Source organism: Channa argus, chromosome 7 (genome assembly GCF_033026475.1).
Source record: "Channa argus isolate prfri chromosome 7, Channa argus male v1.0, whole genome shotgun sequence".
Lineage (NCBI taxonomy): Eukaryota > Metazoa > Chordata > Actinopteri > Anabantiformes > Channidae > Channa > Channa argus.
In genome coordinates, this window is record NC_090203.1 from 12,740,148 (window position 1) to 12,763,553 (window position 23,406).

A 23,406-nucleotide genomic window follows, 5' to 3' on the forward strand; every position below is an offset into this window, starting at 1 on the left:
AGTGGTGCAGATAGGCAACCAACTCTATGTAGGAACTGTGCACTGTATGTGACTGTGGTTGTGTCACTTACAGTGTGTTTACTCAACACTGTGTTAATGTCAGTCAAGGAAACAATGTTTATCCCCACGTGTCATGAAACAAACATGTGAGTGTGTGTACATCTTTTTGCTTTGCCATCATCTTTCCTCTGTCTGCAAACACACCCATAAGCATACATACAGAGATTAATTTGTCCTGACTCAGCCTTTATTGAGCCAGTGTTAGTGAATGCACTCACCAGCTGTCCAGTACTAACATAGGACAACAGTATGGTGGTTTTTGAGTGTGATGGACAGCAGAGGTGGGGGGACTGGGTACAGTTGCTCTGTAGCTTGGGCTTTTCATTGTAATATCTACAGTGGGCGGTGTGAGAGCGTCACCACTGCTTCCTGTGCGCAATGCTATACACACACATACACACACAGAGTCATACAGACACATGATGATTTGGTGACCACGTAGAACAATGTAACACACAGAAAAGCAGAACAGCGTCACACTAATAACAGGCTACACTCAGGGTCGTCCCCTATCTCTGACTCTGGTTTAATTCTCTGGGGGGAGGTTTGTGGCCACTTTCCCAGCTCTCCCTCAGGGAGTATGTTCCAGCTGCTGCAACTCCACTATGTCCCAAACCTCAGCCTGACTTTGCTGAGCATGGCCGCAGCCTCTGTGCTGACATCATTGTGAAGGCGCCGACGCACAGGCAGCTCACACCAGCACATATGCAGTGCTTCAGAGACGTCACAGCCAGGACGACTGACACGCAGACACATTGATGTCACTCTGTGGAAGCTGTAGTTCCCAGGGCCTCAGAGTTGTAGTTCTCAGGCCTGAAGAATTATGGGCTCTGAAGTTAAAACTATTTATAAGTAGCTATGAAACACCGGCACATTTGGTAGGACACACAAGAAGAAAAGAGATCTTACTGAAAGCATATTTACACTGGATTACTTAGCAAAGATGAATTATAGTGTTAAAATGTTTTAAAAATACATAAGGCCAACAATACAGTACAGCATAGAATTTTATACCTATATTTGTTTTCCTTTTGGTTTACTGTTATGACTTACTGGGAACAGAGCCACTGTTCACGTTAATAACACCTGAGCTTTTCGTACTCCGATGAATTAAAAATACAGCAAATACAGTCATTGAGCTTTAAATCCTGCAGATGTGACTGACCTGGGACATATCAAGCAACAGATTTACTCTCCTGCCCTGTCTGTTCAGCTCCCAGCACACCAGCCACATTTTCCACTTAGAAGAATACAAACCTGTGTGTTTGTGTAGGTGGAGGATTTGTAGGATTTGTAGAAAGGGTAATCAGGATGTTGAACCTATTGCTGCACTGTTTTTCGCTTGTCTCCATTAAGATTGTTATTTGTACTTCTTGTATTGTAAAATGTTAAAGCATGCTAGAAATCTGAATTAAGTTGAAAGTAATGGAACATATTTACAGTCTGATGATGATGTCACAATCTTCCTGTATGATGTTTACCAGAGTAATAAGTAAGATTTTTTCAAAATGTTGTGTTCATGTAATTTCCTTTATGCTGCAAACTGATAAGGCTCCAAACCTGTTGTTAAATGACAATTATCAAAGACTGTTAGTCCCTATATTGAGAACAGGAGCCTTATAATTAGCTCTGAAAGTTGTCAGGTTTAAAAACATCAAGGAGGAGGACAGTGTGTAAGCTTTGATTGCGAATGAATTCTCTTTTTGCACTGTTGTGACAATTTGACAACAGCTATACTGTGTTAGATGAAATGTATGATCAAAATTCAGGAAAACTGTTGAACACTACTAAATAAAAAAATTGAATGGATGTTTACATGTGGCGTTTTGAAGTTTGAATACATCCTGCTCACTACGAAGAAACTAATCGTGTGGGAAAAAGTGAGCGAGTGTCCAAGAGAATTTGAGACAAAGGAGAGTGGGACATGTAGCACAAGTTCACACTTGCCTGCATGTTTGGTGTCTGACACTCACCTGCTTTTACATTTTAGCACCTTGGCTCCCTCTCTGTTTAGCCTCCGGCTTCACAGCCATCAGTCAAGGTGTCGGGGGCACCAGAGGCTACCATCCCTTGAGATCACTGCTAGCTTCAATTTTTCATGTTCACAAGTTAGTCTCAGCAGAAAAAAATGTGGTAGAAGGAAAATAATCTCAAAAATATGAAGGAGGAAGAGTGGGGGATGGAAGGGAAGGGCCTGAGGGGTACAAGTTGTCCTGTATCAGGCCTGGTTGAATCTCAGCATTGATCTTATAAATAATGGAGCTCCGGTGGCCATGTGACGATATTAGATGTGACATTCAACCACCACCTGGATTCACCACTACTTAGAGCCAAACATGTTCTTGCACATGTACATATTTGTGTGTAACTTCTGTGCATATCCAGTTTAAACTGTCTAACTGTAAAAACATTTTTATTGAAAACACCCAAAAGGTCATTTTTAAGTTCCTGAAACATAAAGTTGAATCAAAGTTCTGTTTGGATACAAATCACTGACTCACAACAGAGTCATCAATATGAAAGGCACTCATAAAAGAATAACAAGTTGCCTGCTAAACAAGACAAGTGTTTCCTTGTATGTCTCAGCATCTTAATAATACATTGAGAGAAACAGTTAAAATCCAGTGCCCATAGCTAACACTCACACACACACATACACTTCGCTGCTGTCATGTTTACTCCTCTTTACTGTCTGTCCCTGCTCATCAGTCATTCACTAGGACAAATCTCTGTGAGAAGAATCTGCAAGTCTGCGTTTTTCTTCCCCTGCAGATTGTATCTTTGAACTTGTTTTTTTCTCTTCATGTTTTCATTAATTTATTTTTGCAAGCAACTGGTTACACATCAGGGGGAAGCAGGAGCCCAGAGCGGGTGAGGTGAAAGGACGAGAAAGAAGAAACCAATGGCAGAGATGAGAATAGAAGTATATGCACTGTACTAAAGTGAAATTTTATGGTGATAGTTGTTTACTTGAATAACCCTCAGTGTGTTGCTTGCATGTCTCTATTCTCTAACTCAGATAGACATGTTGTACTTTCCTGTCTTTCTTTTAGTACATTTATCTTACAACTATGGTAACAGGTTACTGCTCAGGGTATGATATTACCCAGAGGTGGTTGGTACTGGAATGTATGGATTCATCTTTAGCAGTTTACAATATTTAGATCTGTTACAAAAAACAATATCTATCTAGGACCCCTTGTCACATTTCAAATTTTGAGTTTTGAGCAGTTCCACATTAAACATACTTCACACTACCAGATTGCAAGAAATGTCCAGAAAATATTTTACAAATATTTACAAATTTGTGTAGCAGATTTAGTTTTTCCTACTAGTTTTTCCTGTGTTGTGTCAATACTTTACTTTTTACAATACGTTATCCACCAGTAGGACTGGAAGAGAGGGAACAAAGTGGGGAAAGCAAGAAAGCAAAGGGGTTAGATGAGGTCAGATAAACACTGAAGATGAAATAGAAGCTCCTATCAATTTATGCCCTGGCACACGAACCAGCCTCAAACACGTACCTCACCCTGAGGCAATACTGGAGAATTATGAATGGAGGGCTCGCCTGTCATTATGTTATTATCATCTCTGTTGTCTATGGTTCTCACAAGTGTGTGTGATCACCTACATGCAGAAAACCCCCAAAGACTTGACCTCACAACTGAGTATTAAGAGAAAATTTCTTCATTATGATTTTTTTTTGTCAGCACAAAACACCCAAGAAATGTGGGAGTATGGAAAGTCTTGCATCACATAAACAGAAAGATTTGTGTAACCATCAGTGTAATCAAGACTGCGGGGGTGTCCGGGCCCACAGCAAAATGCAAGAAAGACGTGCAGAGATACCTAAAATTTAGAATTATGCAAGCACACAAGCTGTAAAATCAAGGGATGTGTCATAGAAATAGACTCCTGTTTGTCAGGGTTTGTACTCGAAGCTGGGCATATGCACAGTGCAAAATGATTCCATTCCCTCAGCAGGTTGTGTAATTCACCTTCACCTGCCACACTCACCCACGAAACACATGCAATAACTTGCCCTAAGAGACTTGTAAAGACAGAAAAAACATGCCTTACAATGGGAGGAGCATATGTTACATGCAAATCAAGAAGCCTTTCTTGTTATTCGAACAGCTTTTTGAGGTTATACAAGATGTTTAATCTTCAAAGCTGCTATAATTGATATTTTTAGAAAACAGCCGATAAAAATACTACACGTAGCATATAAGGTGCAGCCCGTTGTGATAAACCCACAAAAATTGTCATTTCCCCTCTGTTTCCCTCCCTTTCTGTTTTGGTTTACTCTCACTGCTCTCATCAGCATCACTTTCAGATGCAGCAGGCAGCTGGTTTTGGTGACGAAAGCACTGATAAATCCAGTGTATGCCGCTTGTCCAGCATCAAACTACAGACAGGCAGTTTTAGTAATCAGTTGACTAAGTGGTGAACATAATTGAGCAGTTAAAGAGCAGGATAAATGACCTTAATAAAAACAAACTAAAAGAGTTCATAGTGGGGTTTGATTCAGAAGCTGGACATAAACAAAATGACATAAACAGAAGAGTGAATTTTGTCTCAATTTTACAAAGTGATAATATGAGTTGTGTTCATAAATTGTTTAAAAAAGAAAAAAAAACAGGTATTTCAGCAAACATGGATCTAATAAAAGATAAGATATAATAATAATTCTGTATGTACATAATAGTGGATGGTCAATATTATTTCATTTAGATTCTGTTCAGTGGAGGTGGACTGTGTGTGTAATAATGACAGAAATGATAATTTATAAATTTATTCAGTAGTAAACAGTGAGTATTATTTATTAGTTAATGTGAAACTTGTTCTACGTCTTTCCAACAGACGCGTCTGAAGTTTGTCTAATTGTATGTGATGTCCTTGTTTATTTAACAGCACTGTCACCCATGAAAGCTTATGAAATACACCATAAACCCACCAAACCTGTAGATTACAAGTCGGAGACATACACTTATATGCACTCTTTGGCCTTTACATCTATAATGCATTTTCTAGTCCCTTACCCTTACATTAACATTAACATTCATGTAATTTCATCAATGAGACCTTTTCCCCGTGCATAGCAGCTTCTGCAGCTATCATACATCCACATTCCTGTTGTAGTCATAAATCTGACATCATAATTTCTTGGAGATAAAAATTAAATATATTTTCATAATTCATTCATCACTTCCACAGGACGTTAGGCAAAGCCAAGTTTATCTGTGTGAAAAAGTACAGACCATTTTGCTTTAACATTAGGTATTGATCTCAGAACTTTGTTTTTTTTTAATTTTATGTAGGAAGTGTTTGATTTAGGAGTGCAGCACCGAGGAAGGAACCAAGAAAATTATGAATATCACTCTGAAATTCAGAAGGTTATGCGATACCATAAACAGAAAGCAAGCTGAGACCATCGTTTAGTCTGTATCAATATGCAGTATATTTTTCAAGATATAAATTGTTATGTAACAGCCAGGTGATGCCTATTCACCTCTCCCCTCTGCCGCTACCCTGGAGCACTGCTCAAGGAGTCGAAAATACAGTGACCTAAAAATACACCGCACATAAACAGCACACTTACAAACACATTGGTACATTACACACACACCCTGCACACACAGGCCAAGTGCCTTTAATATTAGAAAGCACAAGGCTGACACCTGAGACACTCAACACAGCAGTGTCACCCTCCCCTCCTCCCTAAATTAGTCCAGCTGTGGGCCAGTGTGTCCCTGAGGGTTCAGTCTGATCTGTTCTGCTGCAGACTGGCGTGGCTAGTGGTGGAGGACATGCTTATGATGTCACAGCCCAGTTGGCCCAGCATGACTGTGGCAGTCACATGGGCTGTCACCAGGTCTGACGTGGCCTCTGGGATGAAGGGAGGGGAAGCCTCCATCCCAAGATTCTCCTTATCATAACCCCACCAAACCCCTATGCACACACAGAAAACTCAAACCAGGTTTGACAGAATTCCTAAAAGCTTCAATGTGTGAGAGATTTTAAAAGCTGTTTGCCCAATTTAAGCCACCTGTTGTATTTGGTTTGTCTTTTTGCTGATTCCTCACCCTTTGTTCCTGTCTTCTCAATGTATTATCTTGTTTTTCCTTCTGCTCCTTTAAAGTTTTCGTCACCTCTCATCTTTGTCTCAAGCTGAACCTCCACATTGTTCCATCCTTTGCATAAATGACTATAGACCTGTTAAATTTCTTTTGGTTTTCTCCCACCATCGACTGTCTTCACTTGTTTCCATCTTCCTGTAGTTATTCATAGCTTTTTCTTCTCCAGCGCCTTTTGTTTCGTCTTTTGTCTTTGTTTTACCTCTTTCGTCAACTCTCTGTATATTTGTTTGCTTTGTGCTTTTAACCTCAACCGTTGGAGTTATATCCTTCCTTTCTATTTTTAAACAGCGTCTTATCATATTTGTCAGTTTATTTTACATTTTTTCTTTTTCTCTTTATATTTTGTTTTGAAACATTTGTTACTTCTCATAAATATCTTGTGTTTCATCTGATTCTGAACAGTAACACAGTGGAACTAATGCATTTGTTGAGCAATATTTAGCATAATCCCTTTATATATTGTTCTAATTAATAAGTATGATATTAAATGTAAACTTTTTCTTTGTAAAACATCAACTTAAAGCGTTTTAGGTCCTGTTTTTGTGAGAGTGTTGAACAGTATTTCAGGCACTAGAGTTGATGTTAGGTATGGAAATCACATCTCAGAAAGTATAATAAAGATGTGGCAGCTGTCCAGACATCAGATATGACATTAATTTGTCAAACCCAGCAGCTAAAGGAATTCTAAACTTTATGGAGCAGTCACAGTTGTCAGCAAATGCATCACATACTTTTTTGTTTCTGTGGAGCAGCTACTTTTTTTGTGGAAAAGAAGACACTGTACTGTTACTGAATTTTATGAACATACAGTAACAATCATAATTGAAAATTGAAACAAATATTTTTTTAAAATCTTCCTACGTCTCCCTGGACAGCTGTAGAACATTTGAGTAGAAATGTAAGCAGACCATTACCTAGACTTCTGTCACACCTCTTAGCTGTATGAGCTCTACAGTATTCTAACATCTTTAATGCACTAAGCACGAGGTGAGTGTGTGTCACACAGAGGGTTGGAGAGTGAGAGCAGAGGTACTGATAGATGTAGAGTCAGCCTTGGCTACACATCTGACTATCTTATTTCTGTGTAAAGGAGCATCACAGTAATCCAACAAGATCAGATCAGCGTTCAGCTGGTGCACACACACACACAAACACACACATTCAGAAATTCTCTCTGTGTTCTAGCTCCCTTCAACACTCCTGACCCACATACGGTTTATATAGACATAGACCATGTGATCTGGATTTGCAGAATATGGAGTCAGATTATTTTACAGCAAACAAGCTCTCACCTCTCAGCAGATCAGGATGTGCTACTGATCACTGGCCATCAGCAGTGTGGGCCATTTGGCTGCAATAGTACCGACCGAATCACAGCCTGATCATTGGTCTTATGATCACAGTGACTAGGCCAATATAAACACATGTTTATATACATTTTATTGATAAACTCCAGAGTCTTTCCTGACATAAGCAGCCTAATTCAACATAAATGTAAAATTCACAATATAAAAAAAAATGCCTGACTTTAGGTATCCCTAAATCCTCTCCAGCTAAATCCTCTCTTTTTTGGGACACCCCTAAGCAATCACTTGTGCGTGGATCGATTCCACTCGTCTCTCTATTTATTCCATGTTTTACCAACCATGTGATCTGCTAAAAAAAATAGACACAAGTACTTGACATATAAGACTAGGGGATCGAAGTTTGGAACCCTGATCCTGAAAGTTGGTTTACCTGCAAGTTGGAAATCTGTAGGCATAATGTATTAACCTAAAATGAATCATAGCCTGAACTTGAAAGGCAAATCGACAATGGAGCCATCAGTAACTTTAAATATTTGTTAGATTGATGATTCTGCAATAAACACGTTTAATTGTCTGTCATCATCATCATGTCAATCATTCTAATACCGGATGCTGAAAATCTCTGTGCAACTGATAGAAATACAGAAACAAAAATAGAAATAAAAAGAACTCACATTTGCCTAAAATAAATACGCTCACATATCATCTTTCCAACGCTTTGGGCTATAATACTTTATAATCATAGCATGAATCAGGCTTTTAAATAAATAATTTACAAACAAACTGCTAACCACATTGACACACTAATTGGAGCATAATAAAAATACTGGATGTATATTTTTAATAAATATAAAGGTGTTTGTCAAACCGTTCCAGTAACCGACAAAGGTTACTGGAACTAAAAATTAAAAAACACACTATGCCGACTGTGTTACTGTGTGCTGCATATTTACATGGACCGTTGCACGAATCATAAAGTCACTGAAGTCTGAGTGGCAGCTAGTCCAGCTGAGCCATCGTCATCAGAGACAGACGTCCCTTCTTAGGAAAGAAGATGCCTCTTTTTGTATTTTTTTCCTGCATACCTGCATCTTCAGTGCAGGGGGCTAAGGTGCACAGAAAAAGGCACAAGTAATAGAAACATGGATGCTGACAGTATAAGAGATTTGTGATGCAATCATATCCACTGAAAAATAAACTGACTTAAACGGTTTCTATTTCATGCTTAACCACAGACCAGTATGCAGAACAGAAAAAAAAAGCATGTGACCTATTTACATGTCTTCTCAAGTAAGAATGTATATGTGTGTGCTTGCGTGCATGTGTGCATGCTCTTCTCTGTCTATGTAAGGGACCATCCCTTGTAAAAGAGTGCGGTTTCCTCACAGGATATGGGTTTCTGGCACAGAGACACACAGAGGCACCATAAAGAAAGCTTGTCTTTTCTTATTCTCTCCTATCACTCAAATGTTATCTCTCACATGTGCACGTTCAGGATGATTTCTGTAGAATAGAGAAATACACAGTTGGCTTCACTTTTTTTGTAACTTCACATACATTAATATGCTAAAAAACTCTTGAGATGCAACCTAGATGTGCTGGAAAAAATATATATATCCAGACACCTTTTATTTAATCGTCTTATCTGTTGTCAAGAACTTTTTAAGACCTGGTCAAGTTGCAAAATCAGCCTTCTGTGTTTCTTTTAAATGTCTGAAAAAAGTAATTAATACTACTTAATACTGCTTTTAATGTTATGCAGTGAACACTTATGTTTGAAAGCTGCCTTGCTCTGTCACTTTGTATGAATACTAAATGCTTATTAAATGCTTAATTTATGAAGAATCAAAGACATGCACGCCTGTTTTACTACTGACATAGAAGAAACAATGCACCCTCAATACTCAAATGCAATTTATTTATTTCGGCTTCTAAAGCCTAATATTTATACAAAGGGTTCTACTATGAATTGTTTTTTTGCAGGGCGACTTCACGAATTTTCAACTTGGTCTCTATGGCTTTAGTTTAGGATTTAAATGCACATTACTGCTTTTTAACTTCCCTCTGACTTCCTTATAATAAAATATTTCTCTGCTTCTAGCTCAAAATATCCTTCAGACGACATCACCCGGAAGAAGACTTTTTCATCATTAGATGTTCCGATTATGTCATCTGGAAGGGCAGATTGACCATGATTACAAACTGTACAAAAATGTACTAAATATACCACCCAAACTAGAACCAAAAGAAGCAAGTTCAAAATAAATGAATGCGTCCTTTAAATTAGAACTCTCAGGGCAATGAATAGGACATATCAAACCAAGACAGAAACTATTTTATTGCTTACATACTGAGTGAATTATTAGTGTTATTGCTGTCTCAAACAACCTCCTAAAACAAAGGTTGCCACATCAGGAGATCAAAATTTCTACTTCATCTTGCCCCCTAACGAAACACTGATTTGACTTGTATGGACAGTGTCAAGAGGAGTTTTCTAACTACAGGTTGCAGCAGTTTGAGGGTCACAGTGCTCCACATGCTGCCTGGGCCTGTTTGACTCCTGAACATGGAGGGGACAGCTTCTCCACGGCTCCTTCATATTTAATTGTTATGTTGAATTATTCTGGCTCACCGCCGTGTTGTGCCACCACGAATTGGGCTGTGGAGTTTGTGAGTATATCTCAGCATGCCCATGTGTGTGCAGGACAGGGACAAGTGGGAGAGTGATGAGGCAGTAGTGCCCGAGTTTTCCATGAACACTGGAAGCTTATGGGAAAGCTGAGCCGTAGCAACAGAATGAATTAATGAACAGGATCGGGAGGCTAGGTTTAACACAGGGTACAAGCACACATGCTATGCCAGCTGGTGGTTTCATATTCAACACAGATAACCTGGTTATCCAGAGCTTATTATTACCATTACTTGTATGTTCCTTCTAATTTTGAACAAATTAACTCAGCATTAAAAAGTCTGGTTATGAAGTGCTTAATAATCATACTAACCTAATCATATGACTACACTGTGGTTACACAAACATATTATACCACATGCTATAACAATTTTAATTTGATTTGATGAGGTACAAAAATGTGTTCATTTCAATCTCTTAGTAAGGAAAGTTATGTCTTGGTATCCTCTGACATTATGATACTAGTCTGCATCGCCCCCTTCAGGAGTAGAAAGAATAACACTTAGGTAAAATTAAGATGACAAATATTGAATAGGTTTTGGTAATTAAACAGAAAAACCAACCGCATTATACTAATTGGCCATCCACTTAATAGTGACACAAAAAGTGCCAAGAAATTTGTTCCGAATATTGTACAAGAACTTCATGATGTGAAGTCAGAGAATGATCGACAAAAACTAGTACTGTGCTTTGTAATCTGTTCAACTGTTTGATCTCTGTTCTCCTGGATTCAGTAAACCAGTCAGATAGACAGGTAAGCTGTCATATGCACATATGACAGTATTTAGGTCAGATATAATATTAATGTATATTTTATGCCTTCTGGTATATTCTGACATTACACAGATTTTACTTATTTTCAGAAATTAATTTTGCCTGTCTGTAATTACAGAAAGAGACAGAAAAAGTGCATTGCTATAGGTGATAATAAACCCTGGGGCAGGTCATACTGGAGACTGCTGCCTCTGAACCTTTAATGGAATACTCAAACTGAGAAGCTAACACTCAGACTTCTATTTTAAGCAGCCAGCATACACACGTATAGGCAAGTCTGGGTGTTCTGCCCATGTACATAAGATGCTGTATAGTATGTGTGTGCTTGTGATTAAGGTCAGCATGCACAGCTATAGCATGGCATGATTAGTTTAACAATTAAAGTTGATTATACAAGCAACATCAGAATTGTGGTTGAACGAATAAAAAGAAGAGAGAGGATTACAAAACTACCGAGTGAGTTGTGTCCCAAACCAGAGTCAAATAAGTAGCTGGATCTGGCAGAACTTACAGAAAGTTCAAAGTGAAAATACTAAATCACTGAAAATACAGAGCTGTGAAACATTCCTCTCCCCCCTTACTGTAGGCACAAAAGGTACACATTGAATTTTACTTTTTTTAATTGTACAACATTACAATGGACATTTTGTACAAATGTTAAAAAATGTAAGTGAGGTTGTAGGAGAAATGTTTGCTGGGGGCCTGAAAACAATGTCTTTAAGCATTACACTGAACCTTTCAGTGGCTGGGACATGTTCTGCTGCTTGACATAGGGACACACACATGCTGAGGAGGACCAGCATTGCTCCATCAGATGTTTGAAACACAGGATGGGTATAAGCAACAACATCAGATGCAGATGAAGATGAACTGAAATAGCTGCATAATAATCCAGTTTGTGTGTCAGATTCTTGTAGTAATAGTGGGAAAGAGAACTAACAATATAATGTTTTTGTTCACTTGTTTTTTGGCCCAGATCCAATGTGTTAAGAAGCCGAGGTGAAGATCAGAGGTCATCAGGTGGGCTTTAAGAGCGGGTGTACTTCCCCCAAATGTGCAGCATGAAAACCGAAGCAATGAAAAGTAGACTCATCACCAGCACTGGCACCGGGCCGCTGTCACAACAAAGAGACACTGATTAACACACAAACAAAAAACACCATCTGTAACTCCAACCAGAGTGAGAGTCTTCGTGGAGTAGCTGATTTTATTGATGAGGTTCAGAAACGAGGAGGGGCTGTTATCTCTGAATAAGGGTTAGAGTGGGGGATGGGTTAGGGGGTGCAATCGCTAAGCAGCACCATTGCCATGCCAACCATATCCTCCACCTCCACCTCCTCCTCTTCCCCCCCCCCCCCCCCCCCCCCGTCAGATGGCTGTAATTGAGTTGACCTTTCAGAGTGGATCCTTTAATGAAGCTTTAAGGCCGACGTCTAACGCAGAAACAAACATGCACCCGATATACAGCACTATATGGCAAGTCTGCCCTCCTTCGACCATTTGAGACACACACTCAATAACCACCTCAGCACCATCGATCAACCACGGCCAGCTATGGTTTCAAGACAGGACGTATTCTCTAATACTAGGAGACAGCAGAATACAAGTTTGAGGTGAAGAGTTTCCTGAATGTAAATTGTTTTAAGCACACAGTGTGTATAAACATCTAAATCAAGCTGATGCACAGGTCAGATATTTGTTTTGCCACAGAGGCACATCTGATTAATTTCTTACCTTTTGGCATACCTTCCATTCTACCTGATAAACATAAATAATAATAATAATAATAATAATAATAATATGCTGATAATGATGATATAAAATAGTATACAAAATCTTAACAGTATGTTTATGTGAGTGGGTGTAAGTTAAATGTCAATAGCTATATTTGTGAGTGTGTATGTTCATAATTTCACAACCACATGTGAGTATTAAAGCTGACACAAGCTGCTTTTATAAATTGCACTTACACTTTAAGGCCTGGCGAGTCTTCTGTGTAAAAGCGCCACATGCCACCAGTGCCTGCTGATCCTGTGGTCCTGCCACCACTGCGTGTACCACTGCTGGTTGCTTTTCTGTGGAACACACCAAGTAAAAAACTAGTTGACACAGTCAGATAAACAAAATTTTAGTGTTAGAAACATCTATCAGATCGCATAGAACTTGATCTCCAGCTGTCAAATGCCTATATAATAATCTTTTTGAGAGAATTGCGTAAGGTTTCCTCTTCAAGTCTGTACCTGTTCAAAAGGAAAACAAAGAAATGTAAAAAAAAATCCAATTTCAGGGCAAACAACTTGATCTAATGTATTCACACATCAAGTAGATTCTCAAACCTGCACTTTATAGTCTTACAAATGGCAAAGTAACCCAAATTTAAATAACTATTTTCCTGGAAAACTTACTTAAAGAAACTTGCAACCCTTTGCAACAAATTTGAGCAAGCTATTTAGAAACTATAACACTGAAAAACAAGCTGTGTTGTTATACGCAACATTTTGAATGCAGATTTAACTACAGTAGTTGGTGATGAAAGAGTGATTCATGGCTGGTTCACTCGTGATGGGATTAAACTGAGGTTAATGATGTAATGAAGAGGGTGATAGTAATACGTAATTAATGACAAAGATAACAATGAGCCTGTGATTGCACACTGATTAAGCCTAGAGCACAACATCTATCTACCGCTCCACTTTACAGAGGACACACAAATATAGAAAGCTGGGCCATCTGAAAATCTGTGACTTTTTAACAAACGATGAATGCGCAGGCAGGACAATGCTGGGATTTCTAGGAAAATAATTTCAAGATCCTATTCAAGCAGACTCAATGTGGGCTTCCACTTGTTGGTAGTCTCACTCTGAACTTTACTGAAGTGATTAACATTTTTTTAAATTTTATTTATTTATTTTATAACACATCAAACCAAAATCTTCCATATGTCAATTTCAGTGAGATGTAGGGTCTGTAAAAGCCAAATCAAGAGAGTCACATTAGATCCCTGTGCTATTAGCTGGACCATTTGTGGCCAGCATGGAGGCATATTTGTTACATTTGTCCACAAATTTAAAAATGTTTTGCTTTTATACGTCATTCATCTGTGCGATTCATTCACTTAGATGAGTGGAGTTTGTAGATGTAAAAGTCTGGTTATGAGCTTATAAGTGTATATACCTCTGTCTGACTGTAGAGCCTGCTGCTCGAGGAGCGACGGTCTTGCTTGGGGATCGGCCAGATGCCCCAACGTTGGCTGCACTTGCTGCTGGTCCAGGCTGAGAGTAAAAACCAGAGTCAATAAGTCAAGATTCAATTCTACATACTGAAAACATGTTCTAACCACTGATACAAACTCTTGCATGCATACACACTCACACATAAAAGAAACAAATGAAGAACAACATAATGAAGGCTTAATGACACAGTTTACTTTTTATTTGAATCTCAACTGCACAATTTGTTCTGTTTCAGAGACTAAGGGCAGAGGCCTAACTTTGTTCTTTAAATCTTTACTATTCGATGCTTTCAACAACTGGTAACATTTATCAAATGTGTTTAAAGACACATAGAAATCCTGAATTTAGTGGTGGGTTATATTAAACGGTGCTTTTTGTGCTGTTTGAGTTGCTGAAAGACAGACACGTCTACATGTTTGACTTAAGCTAACATTAGCAAACTAGCCATCACAGAACAGCACGTCAGGAAGTCTATATAATTTTGGCAGAGTTTGTTAGCTCTAATGGAAGTAACTGTTTCAGATGGAGATGGAGATGATCACCTTACCATTTTATCTATGTCGATGCGAGCTGAAACCCTCTTTATATTGATGTCCACGTCAAATGAACAGCAGAAAATCGGTGTTTGAATCAGAGAAGACTAGAGGAGGTCTCACAAGGCTGACGCTTGTCTAAAAAGGACACGACGGCAAAACACAAGACCAACGCAGGTGACCGAGCAGAAGCCTGAACTACTGGTCGCATTTACCTCAAAAATAATAAAACTAACATTATTTAAGGACTTTAGTTTCATATAATTCGAATAAGATGTATTTGGCAGAGAAACTCACTTTTTGGCACATTAGACCTATATGTTTATTGAATTCAAATTTAAAGGCAAATTAACGATCTGCATTGGCTTTGAAGGAGACGTGTCTCAGATGAAGCGCGCCCGTTACGTCGATGAAACAGGCGCCATTGTGGGTAAAACTCGAAGGGCAAGTAGTAGGTGTATATGGGTTTACACGAGCCAACATGGCGTCCACACGGTAGAGTTTCATCACGCTTTTTCTTGCTACGGGCAGCTACAAGAGCGCATTTACGGGTTTTTAAACGTGGCCAAGTAGTGAAGAGATCCAAAGGTAAAGCTCACTGCATTAACATTCAGTTTTACGGAGTTCGTTATGTGTAGTTGTTGAGTCCATTATAAACACAAATGTCAGCCAAGTTAGCTATCTAAATGCCATTAGCTACATAAGCGATTATTGCCAATCACAATGTCATTGTAGTTAAAGGCACATCTTCTAAAGCAATAGTCTAAATCATAATTTGTTTTGCCATTCAGGGGCAACAGTGTACATGAGGACTCTGTAACAATGAGGTTGCTTTGCAGAAAGTAGATGTAGGTACGTTTGCAGTTAGACATGCCACGAAGGGGTTTAAGGGGCCTAAGTTATACATGTTATTAAGTTACAGAGCCACAAGGGCAGATTCTTTAGCTTTATCAACAACACAGCTCTGAAATATCTTTTGGCATTAGAGTAGGTTTATGAGTCTCTTCTGTTGGAAATAGTTTTTGACAACAATAAGTTCAAGATTGTTTGAATGCCAGTGAAAATCAATTTTATCTTCTGTGTTATTGTTGAGTTTAGGTGAGTGTTGAAACTGTTTAAGCTTTCTACACCAAATATTGCCATTACCTCTCATTCTATATCATAAAGTAATGTCTCATGTGTTCTATACTATTTAAACCATGTCTACAAACCAGCATTGTCTTTTGGGGAAATATTCTCCAGTTTGAGTTGGACTTTATTCAGTTTTGTGTACAGGATGACGAGGGTAGTGTTCCTCCATCCAGACCTGGGTATTGGGGGAGCAGAGCGATTGGTGGTTGATGCTGCTGTCGCTCTAAAGTCTCGGGGTTGTAGCGTTCAGATCTGGACAGCTCATTATGATCCAACACACTGTTTCTCAGAGACCCTGGATCCAGATCAGCAAGTGGTATGTTAACATAAACCTTATTACATAATGTTGTCGCTCAAAGATCCCAAAATAAGACAAAGAGGAGTATTATTTTCATGATTTCTATTACTCTTCAAATAGATATGTGTGGGTGACTGGCTTCCTACCAGTGTGTTTGGCTACCTACATGCCCTGTGTGCCTACCTGAGGATGATCTATGTGGCCCTCTACCTGGTCTTCCTCAGCGGGGTGGAATATGATGTTATCTTCTGTGACCAGGTGAGTTGTGTCAATGTGAGCTTTCTGTGTCTTGTAACTGGCTTGAATCTTTGGCGTTTTGTGTCTTCTTGTTTTGTCACACCCTTTTTAGTAAACCATGTCATATAGCGGACACTCCTTTGCTCAATTTCGAAGGTTTATCTTTCACACCAATATACGCAGGCACCACCCTTGACACAACAGCAGAAAAATTCATTGTTTGGATCATCTTTCTATATGTGTGACACTAGAAAAAGCTTCACTGCCTAAACAAATAAGATAACTATCAACCACAACACATGTCTGGGAAAGGTCACAAAAAGCTTTTACAATATTTGTTTTGCAATGTGTATTTAGTGCTTATTTAGTGTTTCTGCATTCATACATGACATGCTTTGTATTTATTGAATGTTTTAAACAGTCATAAAAAAAGTATTAGAGCAGCAAGGCTAAGTAAGTTCTATGTTGCTGTGCACTGAAGACATTTGGGGTAGCGCCTTTTCTATCAGATCACCCAAATTGTATCTTTTGTAAAAGTATTGGAAAAGATTTTAAAACAATTAAATTAAACCTAATATGTATTTTGATAATGTATTTCATCCCAACTCTCTGCATTATGTCTGTGACTCATTTGGGGTTCTCCTCTTCAGGAGGTGATATACGTTTTCAAATGTGTTGTCAATCTGATGATTAACTCAGCCGTTCTAAAACCTTTTACTTTTTCCCTCAGATAAAGATGAGGTTTTCTTGCTGCATGAGGAAGCAGGACAGTCCAAATATATGTATTTACTATGTCCAAAGTTTGTGCAATGCCTTTGGTTGTTCTGCCCCTCACTGGATTTCATGTTGATATATTGTTTTTAACAAGAATTACAGTCTTTACAGGAAAATCCCAAAGTTAAAACCAAGACTAGTTATTTAGAACTATTTATTGTTTGACAATTAATTTCACAGCATACACGCCTGGGTAAAAACAGAACACATGACAGTCACATGTTCCAATTCCTTTAAACGCAATCTGATACAAAATGCTTTCTTCTATGTTGTTTAATATACAGGACTTCAGTGTACTGCAAACACAAGTACCCTGGTCTTGCCTTTCCAAAATGTTTGGAGGGGAAAGTGTATGAATGTTTGGCTATGATATATATTTCTGTATAATTTTTGAATTATATAAGCTTTACATTTTGATATTTTTTAGCGTTCCTGTGATGTAAAATTACACTGCTGGTGTACTGCCGGTCATACATGCAAAAACATTGGCATATATGTCAAAATTCTGTTTAGCCAGAAAGAGGGAACATTGTTAGGGAAGATATGTATAACTTTATTCATAACCTTTTCTTTTAACCTCAGGTATCGGTGTGTATTCCAGTGCTGAGATTATCCAGACATAGGAAGAAGGTTCTGTTCTACTGTCACTTTCCAGATCAGCTTCTGACCCAGAGGAAGTCACTTCTGAAAAAGCTTTACCGCACGCCCATTGATTGGTTTGAGGAACGCACCACCGGCATGGCTGACATGGTGTGTAACAGCTAGGTGTGGGAGGCTAGACCATACAGAAGATGTTAAAATGCCTGTGATATATGTGCGAGCCCTGTAAACTAACCTCTGTGTATTTGCTCATAGATTCTGGTAAATAGCCAGTTCACTGCAGGCATCTTCAGGGAGACCTTTCACAGTTTAAGTAACATCCAGACAGATGTCCTCTATCCCTCCCTCAACACATGTACCTTTGACCAGCCATCTACTACAGCACAAGGCCTTGAAGGGCTACTCCCTGAAGGAACCTCTTGCCTGTTTCTCTCTCTGAACCGATATGAGAGGAAGAAGAATCTCAGTCTGGCTCTGGAGGCTATGGCAGCCCTGAGGAGCAGCCTTCCTCCAGGCCAGAGAGCAGGTATTCACTTGGTGGTGGCAGGGGGCTATGATGACAGAGTTACTGAGAATGTTCAACATTATACAGAGCTGAAAGAGCTAGCAGCGCAGCTACGCTTGGAGGACTGTGTCACATTCCTGCGCTCCCCCTCTGATTCACAGAAGGTTGCGCTGCTAAGGGCAAGTACTGCTGTGCTCTACACCCCGAGCAGAGAGCATTTTGGGATAGTTCCTGTAGAGGCAATGTACTGCTGCTGCCCTGTTATCGCTGTAAACTCTGGGGGCCCCTTGGAGAGTGTGGCAGATGGGGAGACAGGATTCCTGTGCAAGCCCACGGCCGATGCCTTCTCTAAGGCCATGGAGAGGCTCATCAGGGAGCCACAGCTACACAGGGACATGGGACAAGCTGGGAGGAGGCGAGTACAAGATAAGTTTTCTCTTCAGGCCTTCTCAGACCAACTATATGGATACATTGCCAGGCTGAGCCAGTCATGTAAAGGCTGATGGAGGGGCAAGAGAAAACCAGTGGGACTGTGGAAAAATGATCCTCTACTGAACTGTGAAACTGACTGTGAACAACTGGGGTCTGCAGAGAGTTGAAGTCTTCTAACAGAAAATGTATATGTGCAGCGAGGTGATGGTGATGGTGGTGGTGGTGTGAGGACTTGGAGGATAATTAATCAGCATTCCCCTGGAGGGGTTGCCGAGAGGAAAAAAGGACAGAATCTCTGTACCAATTAGGAAAAGAGTAACGAGTTTACCTATTCTATCTCTGAAAAAAATACCACACCTGCAATTGTGTATGTACACTTGTGTGTAATTGTGTATGTGTAGTAACGCTTCAAACAAGACCCCAGCAAAAGGATTGATTTTGGGAAATGTTTCGCTCTGTGTATGTCTTTCATTTTTTTCTTGCTTGCTTTTCTACAGTAGTCTTTGTCTTTGTGTTTGGGGATGAAGGAGAAGAATGTTGTTACTACGATCAGGCAGCACAGTCCCAGATCGATAAACAGGGTCCCTCTGACTACTTCCTGTCTGCTAAGAGCTTTGTTTCCCTCCTTGCATTCACAATATGCTGACCTGTCCATGACTCTTGCTTCTGTTTGGAGGTTATTAGCAGATGATAGAGCGTGTTTGGCTTTATTAGAGGTCTGGCTGATGGGCAGTGTGCCTGTGTCTGGGTCATTATCAACGAAGAGAATAGCACAAAGTCATTGTGTCTGCGTGCTGGCCTTCTCAGCCCTCCTACTGTATAGAAACACTCTTATTGACATTCCTGAAGTCTTAATAAACAAGAAGACACATAGTTTCCCGACTCTTAAGGGCTTTGCTTTGTTGGTAAGTTTTTTGGCCTTTAATAGAGTTTGCTAAGGATTTTGTTGGTGAACATAGAGCCACAGGAACATTGTTAATGTTGTGATTGTGACTTCAGTTGTTAAATGAAACATTCTCAGACAAAGTATTGGCAAAGGGTTTTTTTATTTTTATTTTGCTGATTACAAAAGTTAGTGTATCACAGAACATGTGAAGAAGTTTCTGTCTCCATCCGTTGCTGCATTATCATTTGCAGAGTTTGAGTTGTGTCCATATGTGCATCATTGTTTTTCTTAAAGGGAATCTAAAAAGGAGCATTAAAATAGAGCAGCAGCTAATGGTTATTTTTCATTAGTTACTTTGGATTGGTCTAGAAAGCTGAAGAACACAGTGAAGAAGGCCCATTGGAATATCCCAGAGCACAAAACAATATTCTGTTTTTAGAGCAATAATTCCTAATCAATAAACACTATATTGCCAAAAGTATTCGCTCACCTGCCTTTAGACCCATATGAACTTTAGTGACATCCCATTCTTAATCCATAGGGTTTAATATGACGTCAGCCCACCCTTTGCAGCTATAACAGCTTCAACTCTTCTGGGAAGGCTTTCCACCAGGTTTAGGAGTGTGTTTATGAAATACATAATACACAGTGCTCGCAGTTTTCGCTCTAATTCATCCCAAAGGTGTTCTATCGGGTTGAGGTCAGAACTCTGTGCAGGACAGTCACCTTCTTCCACACCAAACTCACTCATCCATGTCTTTATGGACCTTGCTTTGTGCACCTGAATTCATTTATTTGGATGGGTGAGCGAAGACTTTTGGCAATATAGTGTATATATTTATTTATTTTGCAGTAAAACCAAAATGCAGGACATTCACACATTTGAGAACATGGCATGATTAAATGTTTGACCTTTTTCCTGAAAAGTTTATTTAGTTGATCAATTGTTTGCAGATCAATTTTCTTTCTGTCAATAATTTATTGCACTTCTACGAAAAAGTGCAAGTTGATTGGTTTTTCACGCACATCATGGTTGAACTCACCTGGTTGCACACAGCTTGGCCGTATCGAACAAATGTTGCAAAATGCTCGCTGTTGAAGTTCAGCAGGTCGAATTCAAATTCCTGGTGGAGAAAAGTGTTGCAACGATGCTTCATCATTTCCTGTGATGATGGAACCAGGTTGTGTTTGCTGTTGTTGACCCTGATTCGAGTTTCTGGAGGCACTTTAAGCTCTTCAGTGTGCTGTCTGCGGATCTTGGTTTTCTTTAGAACACAATTGCGTTTTGACTTTGGAACCATGTACTGAAGGAAGCTGCGGCAGGCTTTCTGTGTCATGTTCTCATCTGACAGAGAACAAGCAGATGATGAAAACTCACAAAACAATCAGTTTTAGCTTTGTGTAAGTAAGAGTTCATTTGAGGTAAAGGCATTGACAAAAAAATATAGTGATATTTAAATTTTTACCTTCCACTCCAAAATGGATTACATGATTTTCTCCAGCATAAACACCCCAAAGAGAAAATCCCAACCATGGGTTCATAAACTCAATCAAGTCTCCAATCTCGGCTGTGGCCATACTTTGATCAATCTCAAGAGAAAGGAGCAACATTAGAGCAGCAGGTTTACTCACTGATTTCAAATATCCAATATTTCAGATTTTTACCTGTCTCCTTGTCATTTGAGAGAAAAAGCTGTTCCAGTTTCCCAAAAGTTCCATTAAAGCTCTGACCCAAACAGACTGACCAGGTTGTGCTATAGTTGAATCACTTTTATTAGTCCAGATAGCCTTGACAGTAATAGAATTGCGATGATAGGCAGTTTAATATGTTACCTATTAATTTAGGGCTTTATTATCTTTTCAGATATTGCGAGCTTTAGCTGTATTTGTTGCAGTTTGTTTTAAATGTGTGGTTAACCTGGAGTGAGTTTTTAATTCCCAATTCTCATATTGATTCAGACATTTCTTCAGTCAATTTCAAAAGCTGAAATGCACTGAAATCAACAGCGATACCACTTGTTTTTCAGAACTGCAAATTACTTGTCCCTGTTGGTCCAATTAGTGCTGGTGACCTTGGTTTCATCTAAAACAGATATAAAGGTCTAGCATTCGGGATATAGTGATGTACCTCAGTCAATTTATGCATAGGATCCTGGTTTTCTATATAGATATAGTGTTGTTTATTCTATCAATGTTTGGAAATTTAAATTAAAATTTTAGTAATTTATGTAAAAAGATTAATAATTGTGTGTATTACTGAATTCGCAATTTAGGATTCATTTTAGAAAAGTGCTGTATGTGCTTTAAATTAATAAAATACATCAGAACAATACACAGATGTACAACATGGTGAAAGTATAACACTGGCTGAATCACAGTATATTGAGAAAATGTGCCAAATAGGTTGTTTTAAAATAGGTTAACTTGTTTTAAACAATATATTGGATTTTTATTCCATTCTAAATAATAAAAAAAAAAGCTTGCACAGGCCTTTTCATAAAAAAAGCTATATTTTGTAAAAAAAAATATTTAAAAAAATGGTGTCTGAAATCTCTTTTCTGCCTTTTCCTCTTTTTTTTGCACTTTGAAGAAACCCTCTTTACCTCAAAGTTGTGAAAGAAGATGCCTCCTCTTTTCCCCTTCCTCCCCCACTTCCCCTCTGTCAGTTGCCTGCGGTGGGGTGGTTATTGAGATCATGGTGTGTCTGAGTGGCAGTGATAACCGGTACCCAGGTGCCACTGGCACATGGTGTTTAATTAATTAATGAGACTGCAGGGTTGTTTTTTTAATTCCACCTAGCCCACACCGGGGCGTGGGGGAGATAGCCATAATGTTTAGGTCCGGGTTTTCAGGCGAGGAAAGAGGGAGATATATGTGTGAGTGTGTGCGTGTTATGGGTGTATATCTATTTTGTTGGCAGTTTGGGAGCTGGTTTCCTTGTTAGTGGAATATTAAATATGTATGGAATATTTTTACTCTGACTTTTAATCCCGCCTCATGATTGGAAGTTAATCATGGGCTAAATGTGTCTGATGATGAGAGAAACACAGTTAGTGTTAATCAATCAATCCGAACTTGTCCTTCTCTACACTAACCAGGTCATGGATTTATTGGCCTGTAAACTGAGAAATGTACAAAAAGAGCAAACACAAACCAAGACGTGGATGGTGCTTAGTTCAGCATGTGGTTTGTGTTATACATTTATATTTAAATGTAATGTATCTACATTGTTTTATCTCTTAAGATTAAACAAAGATTGACTGAATTTCTGAAACAATGCCTTAAGATTATTTTCTTCAGTTTTCATCCAAGTGATCTACCGTAAGTTAGTGTTCTCTCTCCCTTCACATCCTCTCTGTACAGATGACAGGATTTTTATACTGGGAGAGTATAAAGAGGAGGAAAAAAAACCCCTTCCTGGTCATGAATGAATGAAATATGCTTAAACAATATAAAATTTGCATTTGTATTCACAGCTCATCTTTAAGAGCTGTTTTACATGGTACATGTTAGCAAGTTATGTATTTCACACTTTACTGCTTCCATAAACTATTCAAATATATTAGCTTATGCATCATAAATGTTAACACTACACAATTCTACTAGCAAACAGTCTCTAGACCTGTTATCACAGAGGAAAGTAATGATTTATTAAAGCAACATAAAATTTCTCTCTGTGGGAGATCACAATAAAACTTATATAATCTGTGATAGCAGAATATTATAGATAGCCTCTATAAAAAAAAAAAAGCTTTATGGAGCAGGACCATAACGACTTGTTCTATCCTGTGTATTGTGGTTTATACA

At 38.8% G+C, this 23,406-nt stretch overlaps 3 protein-coding genes across 4 annotated transcripts; 1 reads left to right on the forward strand and 2 right to left on the reverse strand.

Moving 5' to 3' along the window:
• Nucleotides 1–11,572: 11,572 nt before the first annotated feature.
• Nucleotides 11,573–14,897, reverse strand: sec61b (SEC61 translocon subunit beta). The gene is made up of 4 exons (XM_067509431.1): nucleotides 14,751–14,897; nucleotides 14,145–14,242; nucleotides 12,941–13,045; nucleotides 11,573–12,085 (listed from the first exon to the last, which is right to left on the reverse strand). Exons 1-4 carry the CDS (start codon nucleotides 14,751–14,753, stop codon nucleotides 11,998–12,000), a joined length of 294 nt encoding a protein of 97 aa, XP_067365532.1. The 5' UTR covers nucleotides 14,754–14,897; the 3' UTR covers nucleotides 11,573–11,997.
• Nucleotides 14,898–15,061: 164 nt separating this feature from the next.
• On the forward strand, nucleotides 15,062–19,307 carry alg2 (ALG2 alpha-1,3/1,6-mannosyltransferase). Of its 2 annotated transcripts, none has more exons than XM_067509426.1 (5): nucleotides 15,062–15,324; nucleotides 16,000–16,183; nucleotides 16,286–16,423; nucleotides 17,759–17,926; nucleotides 18,032–19,307. In XM_067509426.1, exons 2-5 carry the CDS (start codon nucleotides 16,013–16,015, stop codon nucleotides 18,782–18,784), a joined length of 1,230 nt encoding a protein of 409 aa, XP_067365527.1. In that variant the 5' UTR covers nucleotides 15,062–15,324; nucleotides 16,000–16,012; the 3' UTR covers nucleotides 18,785–19,307. The 2 variants fall into 2 exon arrangements, with proteins under 2 accessions (XP_067365527.1, XP_067365526.1); XM_067509425.1 differs by having other exon boundaries at nucleotides 16,012–16,183.
• Nucleotides 19,308–19,740: 433 nt separating this feature from the next.
• On the reverse strand, nucleotides 19,741–21,366 carry LOC137129950 (phospholipase A and acyltransferase 4-like). Its single transcript, XM_067509430.1, has 4 exons — nucleotides 21,265–21,366; nucleotides 21,066–21,189; nucleotides 20,643–20,944; nucleotides 19,741–19,898 (listed from the first exon to the last, which is right to left on the reverse strand). Exons 1-4 carry the CDS (start codon nucleotides 21,316–21,318, stop codon nucleotides 19,794–19,796), a joined length of 585 nt encoding a protein of 194 aa, XP_067365531.1. The 5' UTR covers nucleotides 21,319–21,366; the 3' UTR covers nucleotides 19,741–19,793.
• Between the last annotated feature and the right edge of the window lie 2,040 nt (nucleotides 21,367–23,406).